At 34.2% G+C, this 19697-nt stretch overlaps 1 protein-coding gene across 13 annotated transcripts in view; it reads right to left on the reverse strand.

The window, feature by feature from the left end:
* LOC121868374 (calcium uptake protein 1 homolog, mitochondrial-like) overlaps window positions 1–19697 on the reverse strand; it is a 42548-nt gene that overhangs the window by 22562 nt on the left and 289 nt on the right. For 4 of the 13 annotated variants that reach the window (XM_042368924.1, XM_042368922.1, XM_042368915.1 and 1 more), the window contains exons 2-6: window positions 17283–17502; window positions 16481–16630; window positions 15147–15327; window positions 8533–8707; window positions 2958–2995 (exon numbers count right to left, since the gene is read on the reverse strand). In XM_042368924.1, coding sequence (XP_042224858.1) covers window positions 2958–2995; window positions 8533–8707; window positions 15147–15327; window positions 16481–16630; window positions 17283–17482 — 744 coding nt within the window. In that variant the 5' untranslated portion in view covers window positions 17483–17502. Of the gene's footprint in view, window positions 1–1628; window positions 1671–2957; window positions 2996–8532; window positions 8708–14473; window positions 14637–15146; window positions 15328–16480; window positions 16631–17282; window positions 17503–19697 lie in introns of all 13 variants that reach the window. The other 9 variants (XM_042368925.1, XM_042368923.1, XM_042368916.1 and 6 more) reach the window with 4 other exon arrangements.

Raw genomic sequence — 19697 nt, forward strand, 5'->3', positions numbered from 1 at the left:
GAATCATTTTTATCATATTTTTGCATTATCTGGCACAACCATTCCTTGTATACATGTTTATTTTCTTATTCATATTTGAAGTGTCTAACCATCACTTTTTATTTACTAATTGTCATTATACCACCAAGAACCTTGCTCTTTGAAAAATAAATCATGCTCTTCTCTACCTTCTATATATTTAGAACTGATACACTTATGAGCACAGATAGTGAACTGTATCACGTATCTATCTTTATATCATTATTGCCCTGTTCCATCTCTAACTCAGTGTTAAATAACCTGAAGCAGGACTTGAAATTTTTAAGGACTTCCACACAGTTAGTTACGTTATCATATACGTGAAGCAGTCACTGGCTACTTGTAATGACGTGAACACAGGTCAACTCATTAAGTACTGTATATGTAATTATTAAAGCAAAAGAATTGCAGAAAAACCTTTTGGGGGTAACAGTGGGGAAATACAGGAAAAAGTAAACACTAAATGAAAGGTAACTGTGATGGGTGGGGAACCATAGAACAACATCAAGTGGTGCTGTAGTGTGAATGTGGCCACAGAATTGTCCCAGGAATACACCTTGCAATTTAATGTACATCTTTGTGAATCACCCTGTATGTATTATACTCAAATCCAAACTAAAATCTCTTACTTCATTTCAAATGATTCATTCCCTTTTAACTTTACACATATACAGGGTCCACCACCAATTTTCCGGCACCCTTGGTTTCAAAGCTTTGCCGGATTTTCCATTTTGCCGGACCAACCGAGGTCAGGTAATAATAATGCAACAATGCACCTCTGACCCACTAATGACACACCTCCTGTGTCTCTAAAGCACCATGGACTGCTAGAAACTTAAATTAAACAAATATAAAATGTAAATTAAATGTGAAAAAGCCATAATTTTGAGCAACATTACTGTACACACTTTGTACACACTTTGTACTACACTTGACTAAAAATTTTATCTCTTGTGCAAACTGTGATGTTTATACTCAAATTAATCACTATCTTACAAGAATTCCGGCAATGCAACTTATATTCTGCTAAGTCTAGCCAGCTACATTTTATAAGATAAAAACTTTAAGCCTAATACTACCTTCACCCTGGCTGGGAGGCTGGGAGGGAGGGAGGGAGGGAATTTAAGTGTCTTCTTGTAATTTTGTACGGACTGAAGGAGATGCCGTACCATCAGTTCCCGGAAAATCGGTGGTGTACCTGTATTCCCAACAAATCTAGATCCCCTTACCTAAACAAATCTATTAGCTGGTAGAGAGCCAATGATGTATTTACATGTCATAGGATGTATTAAAAGTGATAGAAAAATGTTGATTCATGCACCGAGACTATAGGTATGATTAGTAACAACTTTTTCTTTGAAGTGATGGGGTGAATTAAGACCATGGATGTATTGTCACTAGCTAGACTTCTAGTTTTGACTAATAGTGCAATGAGAGGTGTTATATCAACTGGCATGGCTGGAAAGTTGAATAATACAATACAAGAGAAGAGAATCTCAAACCGGTGCATGAAAATAAGATAAAACACTGCTGGGTAGTCAGCAAGTAAGAGAAAGTTTCAAATATGTATATTAGTGTTCTAAATGCAGAAAAACATTATAACTACAAACAACTGTAAGATGGCTGTGTCTGACTTCACTCAAGATGGTTATCTGAAAAAAGGGATTTCCAATATAAAGCTTGGTAGAAGATTGAAAATTAGTGGGTCGCACCATTTCTTAAAAATTAGGAAATGAATGCAAAATATCGGAATGAGTGTGAGAGGATAGGCAAACTAATGCAGCAATGAGCTGAGGTATGTAAAGCAAAGCTGAGAGTTGGTGATTTTGCAGAGATAATTTTTGATGATGTGATGACTCTTACTCTTGAGCATATGCCTTCATAATGTGGATCTGGTGTAGACAACTGGACAATGGAGTTTTGGAGAGAGGCAAATAAAGTACAGTGTACCAGTAATGGGAAAACAGGCAAGTAAAGCATTTGACAGATACAGAACTGTAAAAAACTAGCTCACACAGCAAGGAGCACTGAAGTAAGGTAAAATGTGTATGTTGAATGACTGAGGATGGAATACACAGTCAAGGACTATCCAAATGAAGTGATTATGGATGAATTTCAATGGAGGGAGAGCATGAGATAAGTATGCAAGCTGGAGGAAACAAGTATGGCTGCTTGAGAGATGTACCCAACAACAGTTTTATTGAGTGATTGCAAAACTATCCTACTTAACTGCAGTAAAAGGCATACCTAATACAGAAGAAGGTAAGTGACATCTACCTGAGCTTCTATTCCTAGATTATGATAACAATTTATTTATGTATACAGGGTACAATTAACTCTGCATGGGTCAGCCTGCTGTACAGTGTGAAGTGGTAAGTAAAGTAAACAGTTATAAAAGAATTAGGTTATTGTTTAAAGAGCAAAGTAGATAAAAGTGTACACAAACTCATATTCAATTAATAAGCAGGTATAATATACAGTGGAGTTTATTATTTTTCACAAAACTTATTTAGATTATACGATCTACGACTAATCTTACACTGCTCTACTCCTAATGATGTCTTTATACGTCTTGCCTATCACTGTCAAAATAAACTGTTAGCTATAATACCAATCAAGTTAAACATTCTAAATATACTAAGAAATATTAATATCCACCCTTTATATATCTAAAATTATTATTAGTCTTATATTCTAAGTTATCACTCTCAGATATTCAGACATGTCTTATATGTTATGATTCTCAAAAGTAATTAGTGACATTAAACTATTAATTATGTCACCACATGTTTAAAACAATCTTAAGCCAAACAATGGATTTAAAACACTTGTTATTGCTCCTAGTTAATTAATGTTTACAAAGACCAAGAAACTCTCTATCAGAATTTTAAAGCAAATTTATACTTTACATAAGCCACAAAAGCATAACAAAAACATACCTTTGGATCATACTTCTTAAACTGGTCAAGACCTAATCCTGAAAAATTAGTGAAGCATATATCAATATACAATCATTCACAATTACCAGTATAAACTGATTATAAAACATTAAAGTCCTCAGCTATCTCTTTCATATTTAAAAGACAAAATTATCTGTTTTATATAGCATTCAGGAAATACAGCTACACAATACTGTACAATATAAGCAAACAGAATCTTAAGGAATTAATTTTAAGTTCAAGTGACTTTTTCATATTGGCAAGTCTTCTCCCACTATGGTGCAAGGCGACCAGATTCAATGGTAGACACAGACTTTGCATTCACTTGTAAATGCAAGTACTGAATCTACAACCTTCTAAAAGATAAGGGAATATAATCAAGCTAATCATTACAAACAGAAAGACATGCTCGGTAACACAGTTCACCACAGAAAACTACAAAGAGCTACCAAGAGAACATAGAAGCTTTATCACAGACAACAGTAGATAAGGCAAGTATCAAGCACAGTATAAGTGTTATGTACAGCGTGCATTGAATATAAGCAGTACAGTATACGTGAGGCATTCCAATGAACTTGCATAAAGACTATTGTTTTTTCTGTATATTTTCTCATTCACATTAACACTGCAGCTGAAAATGTGTTGTTCAAAAATTAAGTTTCCACTGACCTAATCACACGTAGACAAGGCATACCCTATAACAGCACGTCCACTTTCTTCAAACTTGTCCATCGGTATCAAGTACTTTTCAGGGAATGTTTTTTAATAAATCAATCTACAATTTAGTCATTCTGGTATAAGTGTTTACACGACTCCTTTATACTACCAAAATAGTATGTAATAAATAATACAAAATACTTCCCATACACTATAAAGAAAAAAATAGCCATAACTAAAAAATATACAGTATACTGTATTATAAACATCCAAATGATATTAAAGTAAGTTGAGAAAATGTTGTCCATTCATCTAGAATAACTAATATGGATTAAGAGTGCATCCTCTTTGAAATTCATAAAATTCACAGAAAGAGACAAGTACTTTGAGAGTTTCAAAGCATGGTACTGATCAAGCCTCCTTAGGAGACTGTCTGCCTATAGAAACTACGTACTGTATTAGAAAACAAGACAATACAGTACAGATTTTTCCAAATATTTTTCTCAACTATCATATCAATCTATAATTTTACAGTGGTCTGGTCACCAACCTTTATAATCTGCACAATTAAAGATTGTTGTACAGTATCTCTAAAAATCCCATCTGTTCTCTTTCAAGCAGCCATTTGGAAGATTTTTTTTTTTACAAATTCTAGACATATCACTACATTAATGCATGTTTTCACATGCATTTATCATAAAAGTCCTAAATTTCTATCTTCCAAACCCATGTCATTTGTTTTTCTAATTCCAAAACATTCTAATAAACTCTGACACTCAAATTGTGAAGAGTCACATGAGATGCCAGAGCTAAGAATGTAGATTATCAATGTTACACTTATCATTCTTTATCACTGTAATTATTACATAAAATATGTACCCACATTTTTTTCTCACAAGTAATCTATCCTTGATCTCCTCCTAATACTGTACTCAGCTGATCATTTTTCATTCATCTTTAGGGGTCCAGTCCAGTACTGTATCTCTTCACTGTACTCTAATCAATATGGTACAAAACAATTACAAGACGAATGACAACGCCAACCTATTAACCCCTTCACTTAGGGGATGCCACTTTTAATATTCTATATGGCTAACTCCAGACGATTTTATTCAGCACAAAGTAGCGCTTAGGTAATGTATTCTGGCTAATGCCAGACAATTTTATTTAACTGAGAGAAACCCCCTGCCTCTCAATGGGTTAAAGATATGCTACTCACTAAATATACTGTAAGTATATATTAATCATAAGAGTACTCCTACCCTCTGTATTGCAATATATGAATCTTAGATTCCTGGATTAATTTGTCTACCATAGTACTTAGTAAGCTCGTAAGATGTTATACAAGAGTTTCTTTGGTGAAAGTGTAGAATACTACATAGCATGCTAATTATCTCTTCAACAATTAGAAATTTACTAGAGAATAGATAGTAATGTGTGCCATATATTCATTACAGCACCACAAAACAACAATATAGGAAACTGGAAAAGTCAGTACAGGTATCGTACTGTAATATGTAGAAGGAATAAAAGTTTATAAACTTCACAAAACTTAATAATAAATACATTAAAGCTGCCATTGAGAAAATCTCAGAAAGGTGTCTCCAATACAGTGGCTCCCCCACAAATATGTACATCTCACATTTACTTTTCACAAACCTTCAAGGCCTAATTTCATTAATTTATGATGGCCTCACAAAATGTTTACTTAAATTGGAAGATGAATCAACTTTAATGCATCAAATAATGCTTGAATTTATAGAGGCATATTTCTACCCCCATCACACTGTTTACGTATAGCACTGTACAGTACTTATCATCCAACATCTTATTTTGCAAAATGCTGTCTCCTGGTCAAACATGTCAAGCAGATATCTCACCAGGCCTGAATAGAAGGTGGCATACGAAACTTTTCCACATGAATATCCAGAAAATGGTTAGAATGTTAACCATCTTGACAAGACCATTGACATCAACAAGCCACTGCCTGGCTCTATAGTGTTACTGGAGTTTGCAAAAGATTGTACATTGTACTGTACTGTACTGTACTATAATTAGGGCAAGTGAACTGTACATACAGTCGACCCTCGTTAAAACGGACTAATAGGGGGGAAGGGTGTCTGTTTTAGCCGATTGTCCGAATTAACCGATTTAGGGGTTAATATTGCATAATATTGCATTATACAGCTATGTGTATGTTTATTTGAGTGCCCCGTCATAGGAGTCCGTTTTCTCTCACTTCAGGACGCCTGAGTCGTCCGTTTTCTCTTAATCTTAGAGTGCGCCAGAGACTGTTATTTCTTAGTAGTGACACAGAATTTTATATCGAAACTGGGGTTGCAATTATTGAGTCAACTTAGGTATGTCTGATTACAGTTGGAATATTCAAGATCCATTGTGAGTGATGTTTAATGCTTCAACCGTCTTTATGGTTGATAAAATTTGTCAAGTCTGTCAGTCTGAATGGCATGTGTGAGGCCTTGTGTTTGTACAACTGCTAAATATATAAATATATAATGTTATGGTAATTATCAGAAACACATAGGCATGACAAGGTTTATTACAAAGTGATGAAAAGGATACTGTACAGTGGGTAGTTCACAAAACATGTAGCCATGTCTCTTTATTTGAGTGCCCCGTCATAGGAGTCCGTTTTCTCTCACTTCAGGACGCCTGAGTCGTCCGTTTTCTCTTAATCTTAGAGTGCACCAGGGACAACTGGGACAATCCCAGAACCAGAAATTTGATATGGACAGTTCAGATTTCGTCCGATTTATCCGAAATCCGGATTAAAGGGGTCCGAATTAACAAGGGTCAACTGTATTTCCGAGTTACCCAAACCTAATCCACTATTTCCCATCAGAAATTAACTGTGCACATTTATGATTCATTCTATTTCAATATATTTTCACAATGAACCTCTGAAATTTGTGGGGGACACTGTATTCTAAACACATTTTCAGTGTACTCTTAACTAACTAGCATCCACACTGTCAGTCATCAAATGATTTTTTTTTCCAGAAACTCTAATTCCAAATGCTGGTGCTTGAACTTTGGTTTCTGGATCCATATACAGTAGATGAATACTGGTAAGAGTACAGTATTTATCTTGGTAGTTAAGAATCATCATAACAGCAAAAAAAAAAAAAAATAAATAAATAAATAAATTCAATACACCTTCCAAAGCTATTAGAAGCTATACTTATGAAAGTGACAAATAAATAGTTAACTCTTTCTTTTACACAGTTTATGGTAAAATAGCAGAATCTATTAAGCAAACTCTGTTAAACACAGCAAAAAACCATCTTGAAGCATGAAACAGCCATTTCCCCTCATGGTGTGTCCTAATTACAACATCCATCAAACATATCCCCTACAGGCAGGCTGGAGACATGTCCTCATTTTGAAATGAAGAAAATAAAAAAATATACTGCAGTCTGTTTAAGCAAGAGCCAAGAGGAAATTGGTCAGGATTGTGGGTGTTTCTAACATTATAAAATCACCAAGCTAATATATCTAATTTTTTTACAATGCTCTAGTTAAGGGCATGGTCACTTTAAATACAGTGTAATTTTTTTTAATTTGAGGAATGAAGTTTGATCATTGCATTTGCAATGATATGGTCAGACTCTATTTCTAGTGATTCTTAGTTCCTGCTTATTGTATGTCCTTACATATAGTAATCTTTTAGGGTTCTAAAAAAAATACCCTGTATAGTTTGGGTGGAGACTAATTGAGAATTTTTTGCTCTTTTAATTAAACTTGACTTATCATCATCACAATCAACATTTTAAGATAAAATCTCAAGAAATCTCCTTTAGTGAAGAATATGAACATGACCCAAGGAAAGAGCTATCAAATACTCTGATTGATTGATAATTTCTTATTAAAACTGACAGCAGATTATTTGCAGGAATTCAGAATAACTTGGCACTCAAACTGGAAAATCAAATGCACATTCAAAGGACACTTAATAACAAATTACAGTTTCCATTGTCAGTAGGCATCAAAAACTGTACTGGTTTAAAGAAATTCCTTTTCTAATATAAGTTTGATGACAGTTATTGACAGTATTTCAAATACCAAATATAGACTGCAAATTCTATTAGAGGAAAAGCCACATGGTGTAGTGACAGCAAAGTTTGATAGCTATAGATTAAAAACTCTTTAAAAAGCCACAAAGGACAAACACTTCAAATATGTTTAAAAAAAAAAATTTCATAGAAAGTGTAACCTGCATTTTCATACTGCTTAAATGAGGAGATCAATTCATCCAAATCCTAGCTAAAGTTGAAGCAAATGGGCGGAGAGCATACAGTATACCCGGTACTGAAACCTTCCCAGTAACCTCCTCTTCTCTGTGCTCACAGACAATATATCTGTCTTTTCTCAGTATTTTCAAAAGAAAACACATCTTCAACCTTCTTGTATAAAGATGAGCAAGGCAAATGTTGTAGTTAGGCATGACAAGAGCACAAAAATAAACAATAACTGACAGACTGCAAACCACTGTCAATTACAATGCTGCTTATTACCTACTACAGTGTACATTATTGTTACTCTAAAAGCAATGGATAATCACTGGACTGCAAAGCACTGATACTTGTAATACTGCATAGGTTTAGTTATTTTTAGTTAACAAACTTCTGAAGACACAGATAATGTAATGAAAACAATACTATAAGCCACTCTTAGTTCAAATTTTTTTAACAATATCTAGATAAATAGCACAAAAAAGATATATTTTTTTTTAAGTTAAATGTTTTCAACTTTTAATATTCAAAACTTGAAATTGAAGCTATTTCAAATTACTTACAAATTTACATTAAATAACATAAATTATAAGAATATTTAGTCACTTATTCAACAAATGATTTCCTTGATATATTTTCAGTATGGATTTCTTCTCAACTCCTACCCTGAGGTTGTTGCATTCCCGGAGTCAGCGCTCGCAGAAAATCATCTGGAGTCATGAAAATCTCAGTCCTGTCAACTCCACTAGCAGTCCTTTGTATTAACTTGCAGGTAGCAAAGTAGCGGAAAATTTTATCCGGGGTTGAATATGCCCGAATTCGATTCTCGTACTCTATGATCTACGGCAGAAGAAAAGAAACGGCTTCTAAAAAACTAAAAAAAATAATAAAAAAATTACTCTCTACAATGCCGAAAAGACATGGGTACTGTACATGCTGCATCTCAAAGGACCATGCACATCAAACAAAATCGTAGATAAAAAAGTCTTACACACGATAAAAACTTAAACAATGAACCATAAAAATGTATAAAAAAAAAAAAACTCCAATACAAGTACAGTACATCGATGCAGCAACTAACTACATAATGGAAACTGAAAGGAGAAGGTAAACACACAGCAAATGCTTCCAATAAGTTGAATGGCCACAATATCTTACTAGATATAACTATAATAATTAATAAATGTTCACTATTTCAAAGGTTCAATGGGCTGGATAATGAAAACAATACCAGAGAAAGATCTTACAAGTAGAAGGTTACCATATTGTTGTGGAGCTATACTATTGGCATAACATAGTAGCCTTTTTAACATTCCCTATAATATAACGCAATGCCAACCTCTAGGTGAGAGAGGTTGGGTTAGCCTAAAGCAGTGACATGGTGATGCAGCTCAGCTCAACACACCACAGTAGAATAGCATCCCACCATCCTAGCTTGGCCAAAGAACTGAACCCATGTGTTATGGGAAGGAGTCCAGAGTTCTATCACGTGAGTCATGGAACACGTGTACAACACCACCTATCAGATGTGCCATGGAAACCTAGTCTTAGGTTCACACACACCACATGAATAATGCCTGTTTGTTTCAACACACACACAAACCAGAATCTCATAAGTTGAGTCTATTCAGAGTATTACAAGTGTGTATTAAAAAAATATGGTAAATATAGTTTTGATTCTGAAATCCCATTCTATGACAAAATCCAGACTAAATAACTGGTACAATATCCCATTCAATCTACAATAGCAAAACATAGTGAAACTTTGGACACATATGGCTCAGGGTATTTCAATAAATAATTAATCTTCCCATTGCAACCAAGGAGTCTTGAAAGCAAAAATTACTACTCAAGGCTGAAGGCTAATTAGCCATGATGTCACATTAGCTGTGTGCGATCCACTAGTTCCTTAAGACTTCAGACATAAACAGTGATCACAAGACCAACCTCTCAAACTAGCTAACTTCACTGTGATCCACTGGAAGGAGGGAGGGGCCAAATTCTTCAGTCCAGACATAGTTATACAATGGGGCACACCCTACCATGATCAAAACTCTATAAACAGTGTACTGTAGCTCTCCATAAAAACCTCCCCAAATAATATAATATCAAGACATTTAACTCTCTATATAGAAATGATGTCAGTAGACCCACATTTAATCCAAACAGTTGGATTAAAGTGTCAGTGCTGTTAAGTACCAGTATGTAGTACTGATGTCATATCCAAGCTCATTAGCCTTTGACCTCAAGTGGTAACTTTTGCTTTCAACAGCCATCGCTATCTATAATTTCCCTAGGATTTGAAACCATACTCTAGATGGGACATTTACACAGGTTACTTAAGACAGATATCAGGTCATGAAGTGAAAGAATAAACTGAAAATAAGAGGAAACATACATGGACAATAATATTAATCATTTAAGCTTGCTGGGGCCATTCCACATAATGTAGGAAGCATTTGCATTCTTGTAAAGCACAAAACTGATTTTCATTTTCCAAACATATCTTCAACAGAGATAAAATTACAGTACAGTACTTGAAAGGGAACAACAATTCAAACTCAGGCTGCAGATATTCATAGAATAAATAAAATGTCTGGGAGATTCTATGTGCCAATCTACTCTAAACAAGAATAGACTTTTCTAATGAATATGATAAGGTGTTGTCTATCCCATGGTTTAAAGTAAGCCAAAGGTGAAATGCCAAGGTATTGTGATAAAATCATATAAAGAAATAAAGTAAACCTCCTTTAAACCAGATTTTACTAAACCAGATCCTATCTGATCCATCCAAACTTTTTTGAGGAAAATTAAAAATTCTTTAGTACTGTACTGTACAGTATTTTGACACATCAAAAATCCTTCCAATCTATTTGATATCATAGTGATGCTACATGATACATTCAGACATTACCCATAGTAAGTGGAAGACACTAGAATGTTACAGATTAGAACAAATATTGATCTAGTTTACCAGGCCACCATACATAACATCACATGTTCATGTGGGAGGCGGCTCATCCTGAGGAATGCCACACGCGAGTTAGTCCTTTATTGTCTGTTGTATTGCACACTATTTTCTAGTAATTAAGTACAGTACTGTGACACTTTTTTGTAGAGTACTCCTGATTTCATCATTATGTTGGGTGCAAATGCCAGTGGTGGTAATGCAAGGCAAGAATGCATAAGCATACAATCATTGATAACAAACTGAAGTAGCCACCTCAGCATTTAGGGTGTAGTTGATCAACTTAACTCATATTACTTCTAGGTTTTAGAATGTCAATGCTTTTTTGTTTTGTTTTTTATAAATGGAACATACAGTACAATATATACAACATGGTATTGTAAATGCTCAGTCATAAATATATGAGGCATCACCTGAAATGGGCATAAGCGTCAAATGTGTGAATTTGAGACAAGGGTTTCCCCATTTTCATTTTAAATTTTCCATCGATTGGTATACATCTTATACCCATAGCTTACGTGAAAAGCCTGTGAGAGCTTGGCTTTAATATACCTGTAGTTCCCCCAAGTCCTCACAGGGCTACAAATCCCTGAAAATTTTTGATATCTTAAAGCTTCAAATTAACACTTACACCCCTGCTTTAGGTGATGCCACGTATATTTAAATGGGCTGCAAAAATCATTCCCTGGAAAAATTTTCAATTCTGAAAATAATGACCCATCTTCCTCCTAATTATTGTAATCTAGTTTAATAACTGTTTACTTTAGAAAATCTTTGCTGTCTATTTTTCATGTGTACATGATTACACACAACATCTAACTGGTAGAATTGTTTGATTAATGATCAGTGAAATGTACTTTGGTCTTTAATACAACAATGTTTCACTTATAATGGGATACAGTACTAAAAATCAAACCCTTTGTACAGTAATGCAAATTTTAGCAAGAAATATTCCTGGATTACTGATTTTTTTGTCATAACTGTGAGTAGCAGACAAATGATGCCCACCCTACAGTCCTAAAGACAAACCTAGGAGGGATGTGGTGCAAGGGTAATGTAGGAGTCAATTGAGAAAAAAACTTCCTCACCTAACATGTTGGCTGGACAACAGTTCACAGGCTACTGCCTAAACCTGGTTCATCAAATTGAAACAAACCATATCTCAACTGTCTGATTTTAGAAGGAAAAGACCCCTGAAAATGGCCAAGTTAAGGAATTTTCTTATCTTCAGTTTTTCAGTTCACAGATCAAAGGGTAATGTTGTTAATTAACCTGGCTCAATTTTCCAATTTTAGGCTTTTTTAAGTCTCTTTTCCCATAATTACTCTGATATGCTTACCATTATAATTAAAATAAACCCATCAAGTCTATGGAAACTTATTAAGTAGTGTACCCAACATCCCTAAGCAATAACCGGTCACAAAACAATTTCACACCAAAACTGAAATCAACCCATTATCTCTGTCTCTATAGAAACTTGTCAGGGAGAAACCAAATTTGTCATTGATGATCAGACAGCATCGCTACTATATGCAAAATGAAGTTATTCGATATTGAAAGTGTGAAATTAATGACGATCCTAAATGTTTCAGCTTGAATCACTATCACAAATACTGCAGGTAACTAATCATTTAAATTTATTGGAAGAACTTGAAATAGATGTGAAGGCAAAAAACTAACACTAATATTCATCAATTTAAGTTAACTTTAATAACACATACAAAAACTTAATAATCAAGAGTTCACTTGGAGACCAATATTAATATGATTAAAGAATGAAAGCAACCAGCACCATAATGTAAGTAATACTGATAAGAATTCTATTTTAATAATTAACAGTTAACTACATAGAGTTTCCTCACATAAATATTGCTGTACACCAGTAAACATGATTATCCAATGAAAGCTTATAAATCATTAGTAAATCATTCTCAGCCAACAAGTTACCAGCATCTTTGCATTGCAATACTGTATATAATTCTGTGGCATTTCCCCTTTAGTAAGGCAATATTTCCTTTGACAGTGGAACCCAGTTATGAACAAATAATGCACTGTATGCAGGGCATCATAATGCAGAAGTGTGGCATAATACTGTAGTACATGTATACAGTATTATCTTTAATCATAGACAATGATACTTCTCCCAAACAATACTACTTAATTTACAAATACTATACAAGACAGAGTTCCACTGTTAAAACACATGGGAGAGACACCCAAATAACCTGCTACGTATATACACTGCACAGCAATCATTGTATTTAAGATGCTCATTCTCCTCTTAATGCATATCTACATCCAGGGAATTTCTTAAATTCATAAACACAAAGTGTTCAGACTCAATTAATTAAAAAGTTTATTTCCATATTCACCTTTAGTTAAATAGGTTTTATGACATCAACTGAATTTACTCAACAAACTAATGAAAATAAGACCTTTTTACTTCTCTCAAGGCAAACATACCCAGCAGCTTATAAATCTATTTCATGATGATCATTACTGTATACAGAATTGAAACCTGCAAAACATACAATTAATTCAGATGGGCCATTTAAACTTTCAGCAAAAGTTTCTTAATTTAAGACTTCAGCTTACATGGATGATCATCAGGTTATGAGAAAAATATTCAGCACAAAGGTAGTAAAAACCTTCTGGTTTTATCTTGTGCAACATCTCAACTTACTTTTTTACATTATTTCCAAGGTATTGTATACCCAGTAATTAAATTTAGTAAATCTAATAGTAAATGATGGACAAAGGTGGCACAGTCTAGATAAAATATTGCCCAGTTCCACTGGTCAAAGGTGGATAAAACAAGAGAAAAATTCCATAACAAATTTTGTTTAGATCTTCAAAATTTGGTCCACTTCACTGATTATAAATCAGAGACTCCAAAGTTTGTCATGCAAATTATATGTCTGTATAAAGCGCTAGAAATTTTCATGGACTATTCAGATTACAAACCAATCATCAAACTATGGACAGGAATTCATGTTAGCATATATATATATATATATATATATATATATATATATATATATATATATATATATATATATATATATATATATATATATATATATATATATATATATATATATATATATATATATATATAATATATATATATATATATATATATATATATATATATATATATATATATAGAGGTATATATATAATAAAAGACCTTTATTATTCCACTGTCTGTTATCCAAAAATTTGATCATGTAAAATGAATAAAAAATCGAAGAAACAAATACTGAGTATAAAAGCTAAACACAATGTGTCCATTAAAAAAAAAGCTACATATTTACTTCAACACAGTGCATTAAAAAATAAAGAAGTGAATATTTTTCAATACTGAGTCTAATCACTTTCATTTCTTATGAATTTAATTATAACAGTGAAAGCAGAAGTGAGAGAAGAAAGATCTAATTCTATAACAACACTGAATGGTTGAGGAATCTGTAAGTACTGTAGTACAGTACTGTATTATAAATAAATAATATTGCAACTACCTCAACTTACACCTGAGTTGTTATTGAATCAGATTTATATTTAAGTGTCTATAATATATATGGTGGGAAAAAAGTTGGTCCTGCCCTCTGCTGTTGCGAGTAACAAGAGCGTCTTACCCTCGGGCTGCTTGATACCCGGAGTTATACAGCGCAAGAAATCATCAGGGGTCATAAATATCTCGTGATCCCCATGATCACCATATACCTTCAGGGTTGCAAAGTACCGAAAAATCTTGTCTGGGGTTGAATATTGTCGAATGCGGTTCTCATACTCAATAATCTGCAATTTATGGTTATGCTGGCTTGGACACATGTACAGTAGACATAAAAACTTCTTAAAATACTGAGGATGGGAACATACAATACAGGGTGCCTTATAAAAGTAAAACACACTCCAGATTTACTTGCAGATCACATCAATGCTTATATTGCAACAGCAATATTGTCCTCACTAGTTAATGTGCAGGCTCTCCCACAAGTTAGGACAATACAATACTGTACTGTTGTTGTAACACATGCATTTATATGATGTGCATGTAAATCTGTAATGTAGCGTGCATTATTTTTTGGGATACACCCTGTATACACAGTGAACTATTCAGCTGGGTAAGGCAATACCTTAATCTTTCAATTGACAGACCACAAATTTTCAACAATAAACAAAATACTAAAATTTATTTAAAAAAATAAAAAAAAGATGTGTTTCATTGTTAAACTGTCCGAACTGTTTGATTAAATTATAACTAATTTCAAGACTGACAAAAATATTTCTTGAAAAGAAATTTCTCACCTTTCTATCCCTGAAACCCACATTCTTCTTCTTCTTCTTATCACTGGCATCCTCTTCTGCTTCAGTCTCTTCTGATGAAGAATCCAAGGAGCTGTCTTCTTCAACAGCTTCCTCCTCCTCCTCCTTGGGTCTATCAGCCTCAGTCACACTAGCAGCATCTACAGTCCAGTATTTTTTAACCCTGAAAATCATATTATCAAGTTATGACATATCCCACAAGCTGTAGCTCAACAAACAAGACCATAACTTTGACACAACTAATCAGAAAAGAGCTACCTTGGCATATGATCATAAGCCATGGACAATTACATGAATTGGATAAAGTGATTCAACATGGTCGTGATTACATACAAGCAACTTTTGATTACTGTACAGAGAAAGTTCATGATTACAGACACATATAGTGTAATTGGCATCTCCCCCTCCTAAGACAGGATGAATGAAAAATCATTAAAGTAACTATTCTAGGCTAAGGCCAACCAACTGTGATCTTTTTTTGGTATGGTAAAGGGCGGATGAAAACTGTGAAGCCTGTAATGTAAACAAATAGATGTATAATAAAAATATTAATTCACACTCCACCTCAACAAACCATAAATTATGAAAAACACTCAGAGTAACAGCAGACATGAAGCTAAGAAAAAGAAAGAGGGAATAAAGGACACAAAGCCAAGGATATCTCTACTACAGTGTATGTTTAATCTTTTCCACATACCCACACATAATGTAACCTAACCTAAGGTAACCTTACATAGCCAGACCTAACCTAACTCAAATACCTGTATACTAAAATTATTACATTTGTACCTAACTGTTTATAGCTATGCAATGAAAACTGAATCTACTGACACTAAGTTTCACTTATTTGAGCATATCTGAACTTAATGTGATGTGACCTGACCTAATCTAAGGTAACCTAAAATAAAGTAAAGTTAACCATTGATAAAGTATAAAGTAAGGATCCACAGGTTTTCAATCTTTTATCATAGTATTTCCTATTGAACTTAATTTCTTATGAGAAAAATAGAGATGTTCCGAGAGCATACAAATTGCTGCCTACCCACAAGAAATACTTACCGGGGTATTTTTAAGCAGATATACCTAGACCTATACTCCTTATTCAGTTTACCTATACAATATACTGGTAGGTCAACTTATTTTTCTGTGACCAGCAATTTACTACTAGAACTTTCATTCTTTAGCAAAACTATTTAAACCTCTCATCATCCATTTAATTTTGGTCTAAATTTGAGTATGGCACTGTATCAACTCATTCTCAAGCAAAGGTCTATAATACAAAACTAATTAATAAAAATAAATGGCATGACACTTACCAGTCCCAATTGATTGTAGTAACAATAAACATTATCCCAATTAAATAGTAAAATAATTTCTTGCTTCTAGAAATCTCCACTTTTTGATGCCCAAAGTTTTTGTAGTGGCATTTTTGTATATTTGCACAACCAGGAACTGCCAGAAACTGCCTGTAACACAAAGAATGGTTAGCCTAATAAGTTACCTTCCCATCTTTATAAAACCAATATACTATTCTGTACAGTATAATACAGTATATTTCAAGCACTCACTACATAAGCTATGTATTGCTGAATCTTTTTTAATTTTGTAAAAGTTTCCAAGATTATGAATTCTTATCTAATAAAGTCATTCCCATCTAAATTTTGGAACAGCTGTACTCAACACCAGCTTAAACTAAATTTAATCCTTCAACCTCAAACTGTGCTAAAAAACTGAATACAAAAGAAAAGTTGCTTTAGAATGTTTCATAAATACTGTACAGTACCTACTTTCCTGACAATGTTGACGTGCTTATGATCTTCATATGCTCTTCCACTTGGAAACACAATTTGCTTTCATTGAACAGTCTTTTGTAATTCCTGATACACTGTACAGTACAGTATAATGACCTGTTCCTTTAACTAATCAATCTATCTCTGCAACATCTTTCTCACTCTATCATTCATTACACACTGTCCTTTTCTACAATAACTGCCAACTTTGTTAAACAAAACTTTTACCTCTTGCATTCACTTCCACCATCCTTTTAACATATCAGTACTTCATCTATGCAATTTATTCTCTTCCAAACCTCATCGCCTGACTTAGGCATATACTTACTCATTGTTTCTTTTAGCTGAACAAGCAGCAACTACAGATGTTCTCTGAATGCTATACAGTCTTGCCACTTTCTGAGTCTCCAGTCCCAAGTTCACAGAAGTGTTCCCCATAAGTATTCCCAACCTTTTTGCGACATAGCTGCTGGCAAGCCCGCGGTTGCGAGCTATGACCGGCAAGACCCGAAGGAGAGTCCCACTCATTGGACTTTTAATTGAGCAGCCTAAAAATATTAAAAAATCAGTTGAGACCATAAAGAATAAAATAATCTGCAAAATAATTAAATTTCTTAAAACAAGAGCCATTGGTAAATTTTAAACAATACAGTACCGTACTGTAGCATATTTAGTAAACTTGCACAGTTAGCCCTACATCATGCTAACTGGGAACAGCATTAAGAGAGACCGCATGTGAAAAGGACCTGGGTGTGTATGTTGACAGCAAACTGAACTTCTCGGGCCATTGTGAGAAGGCAGATCAAGCAACTAAGCTAGTAGGTCTTATAAGAGGGTCCGACTAATTACCCAAATGTACCCAAATATAGCCGCAATGAAGTCAAATAATGGTCCTACATGAATAAATCGGACTGCCAATCACTTCTCGACTAGTATTTGGTATCAGAAAGTCAAAAAAAATTGGGAAACTTACTTTAATCCGAGTTAATAGATCGCGTGCATGTACCGAGGGAGCGAGGAATTACCCAAATGTACCGAAATGTAGTCGCAATGAAGTCAAATAGTGGTCCTAGATGAATAAATCGGACTGCCAATCACTTCTCGACTAGTATTTGGTGTCACGAAGTCACAAAAAATTGGTAAACTTAATTTAATCTGAGTTAATAGATCAAGTGCATGTACCTAATCTAACCTAACACAACTCAGATTAAATTAAGTTTACCAATTTTTTTTAACTTTATGGCACCAAATAATAATCGAGAAGTGATTCACAGCCCGAATTACGCTTGTACGACCATCATTTGACTTCATTGCGGCTACATTTGGCTACATTTGGGTAATTCCTCGCTCCCTCGGTACATGCACGCGATCTATTAACTCGGATTAAAGTAAGTTTTCCAATTTTTTGTGACTTTCTGACACCAAATACTAGTCGAGAAGTGATTAGCAGTCCGATTTATTCATGTAGGACCATTATTTGACTTCATTGCGGCTATATTTGGGTACATTTGGGTAATTAGTCGGACCGCTTATAAGAAGGTCACTCAGATATCTATACGGTCTGTTCCTCGTAACGCTTTTCAAGAGTGAGGTGCTTCCCAGGATTGGAGTACTGTCACCTCGTCTGGTCCCCGAGATATGTTAGAGACTGTCAGTTGATTGAAAAGGTCTAAAGGAAGGCCACCAGAATGGTTGCTGCACTATGGCCTCTCAGTTACCCAGAGATTAGAACACCTACAACTGCCTAGCTTATACTATATGCAGGCAAGGGTTGATTTAATTGAAGTTTATAAACATCTCAGAGGGCACTACTCAGTTGAGTGTCCATACCTGGAGATGGCGGATGCCCGCCCCACAAGGGTTCACAGCTCAAAGTTGAATAACCCAAAAGTCCAGAAAATTGTGAAGGCAAACTTTTTGGAGTGATAAAATAATCTGCCAGAGAGTGTTGTGACAGCACAGGTACAGATACATTCATGAGCCAGTACATGCACAGTACTTACAGTCTTTTTACAATGGTGCACCTTTCTAACTCTCGGTGTTAGACATTTTTTTTTCCGATTGTTTAGACAATTCTGAGACATTTTTCTTCCATGATATTTTCGTCTGAAATTAAGGTTAGGTTTGGTTGGTTTTTGGTGATTTTCTATGTTTTTTTTTAAACAGAAAAAGGGGTAGGTTAAGTTAGGTTATATTTCTTTTGGTATTAGAAATATCATAGACGAAAAAGTCTTAGATTGTCTAAACATTCGGAAAAACATATTTCTAACACCGAGAGATAGAATGGTGCACAAATATAAAAAGACCGAAAGAACGGTGCACTGCTTTAAATTGACCGTACTTACCAACAGTGCATAACAGAAATGTGATCGACCGCCCAAGTGGCTAACAAGCCAATCAGTGGTAAAGAAGATAAAAGTACATGTACCATAAAATGTCCTAAAGATGGTAGTTTAGAAGCACAAGAGATCAAAATTTAAAATATGTTTGGTTGGAATGTTTTCCCTGTTATAAAGAATTACACAATACTACAGCTGTCATACCACAAACAGGTCACAACTCTGTCCTGGACAATTCTAGTACAGAAATCGGAATTTCAGTTACTACTTATAATCAATTCCTAACCAATAATGAAAATAGCTTCATGCTTCAGTTTCAGATGACCTGAATATGTTGGACCTGGCACAACATTAAATTGATACTAGACTATAAATATATTTTGGTAAGTCAAATTATTTGTGGT

This window comes from Homarus americanus, unplaced genomic scaffold (genome assembly GCF_018991925.1).
Source record: "Homarus americanus isolate GMGI-L3 unplaced genomic scaffold, GMGI_Hamer_2.0 scaffold19318, whole genome shotgun sequence".
Classification (NCBI taxonomy): domain Eukaryota; kingdom Metazoa; phylum Arthropoda; class Malacostraca; order Decapoda; family Nephropidae; genus Homarus; species Homarus americanus.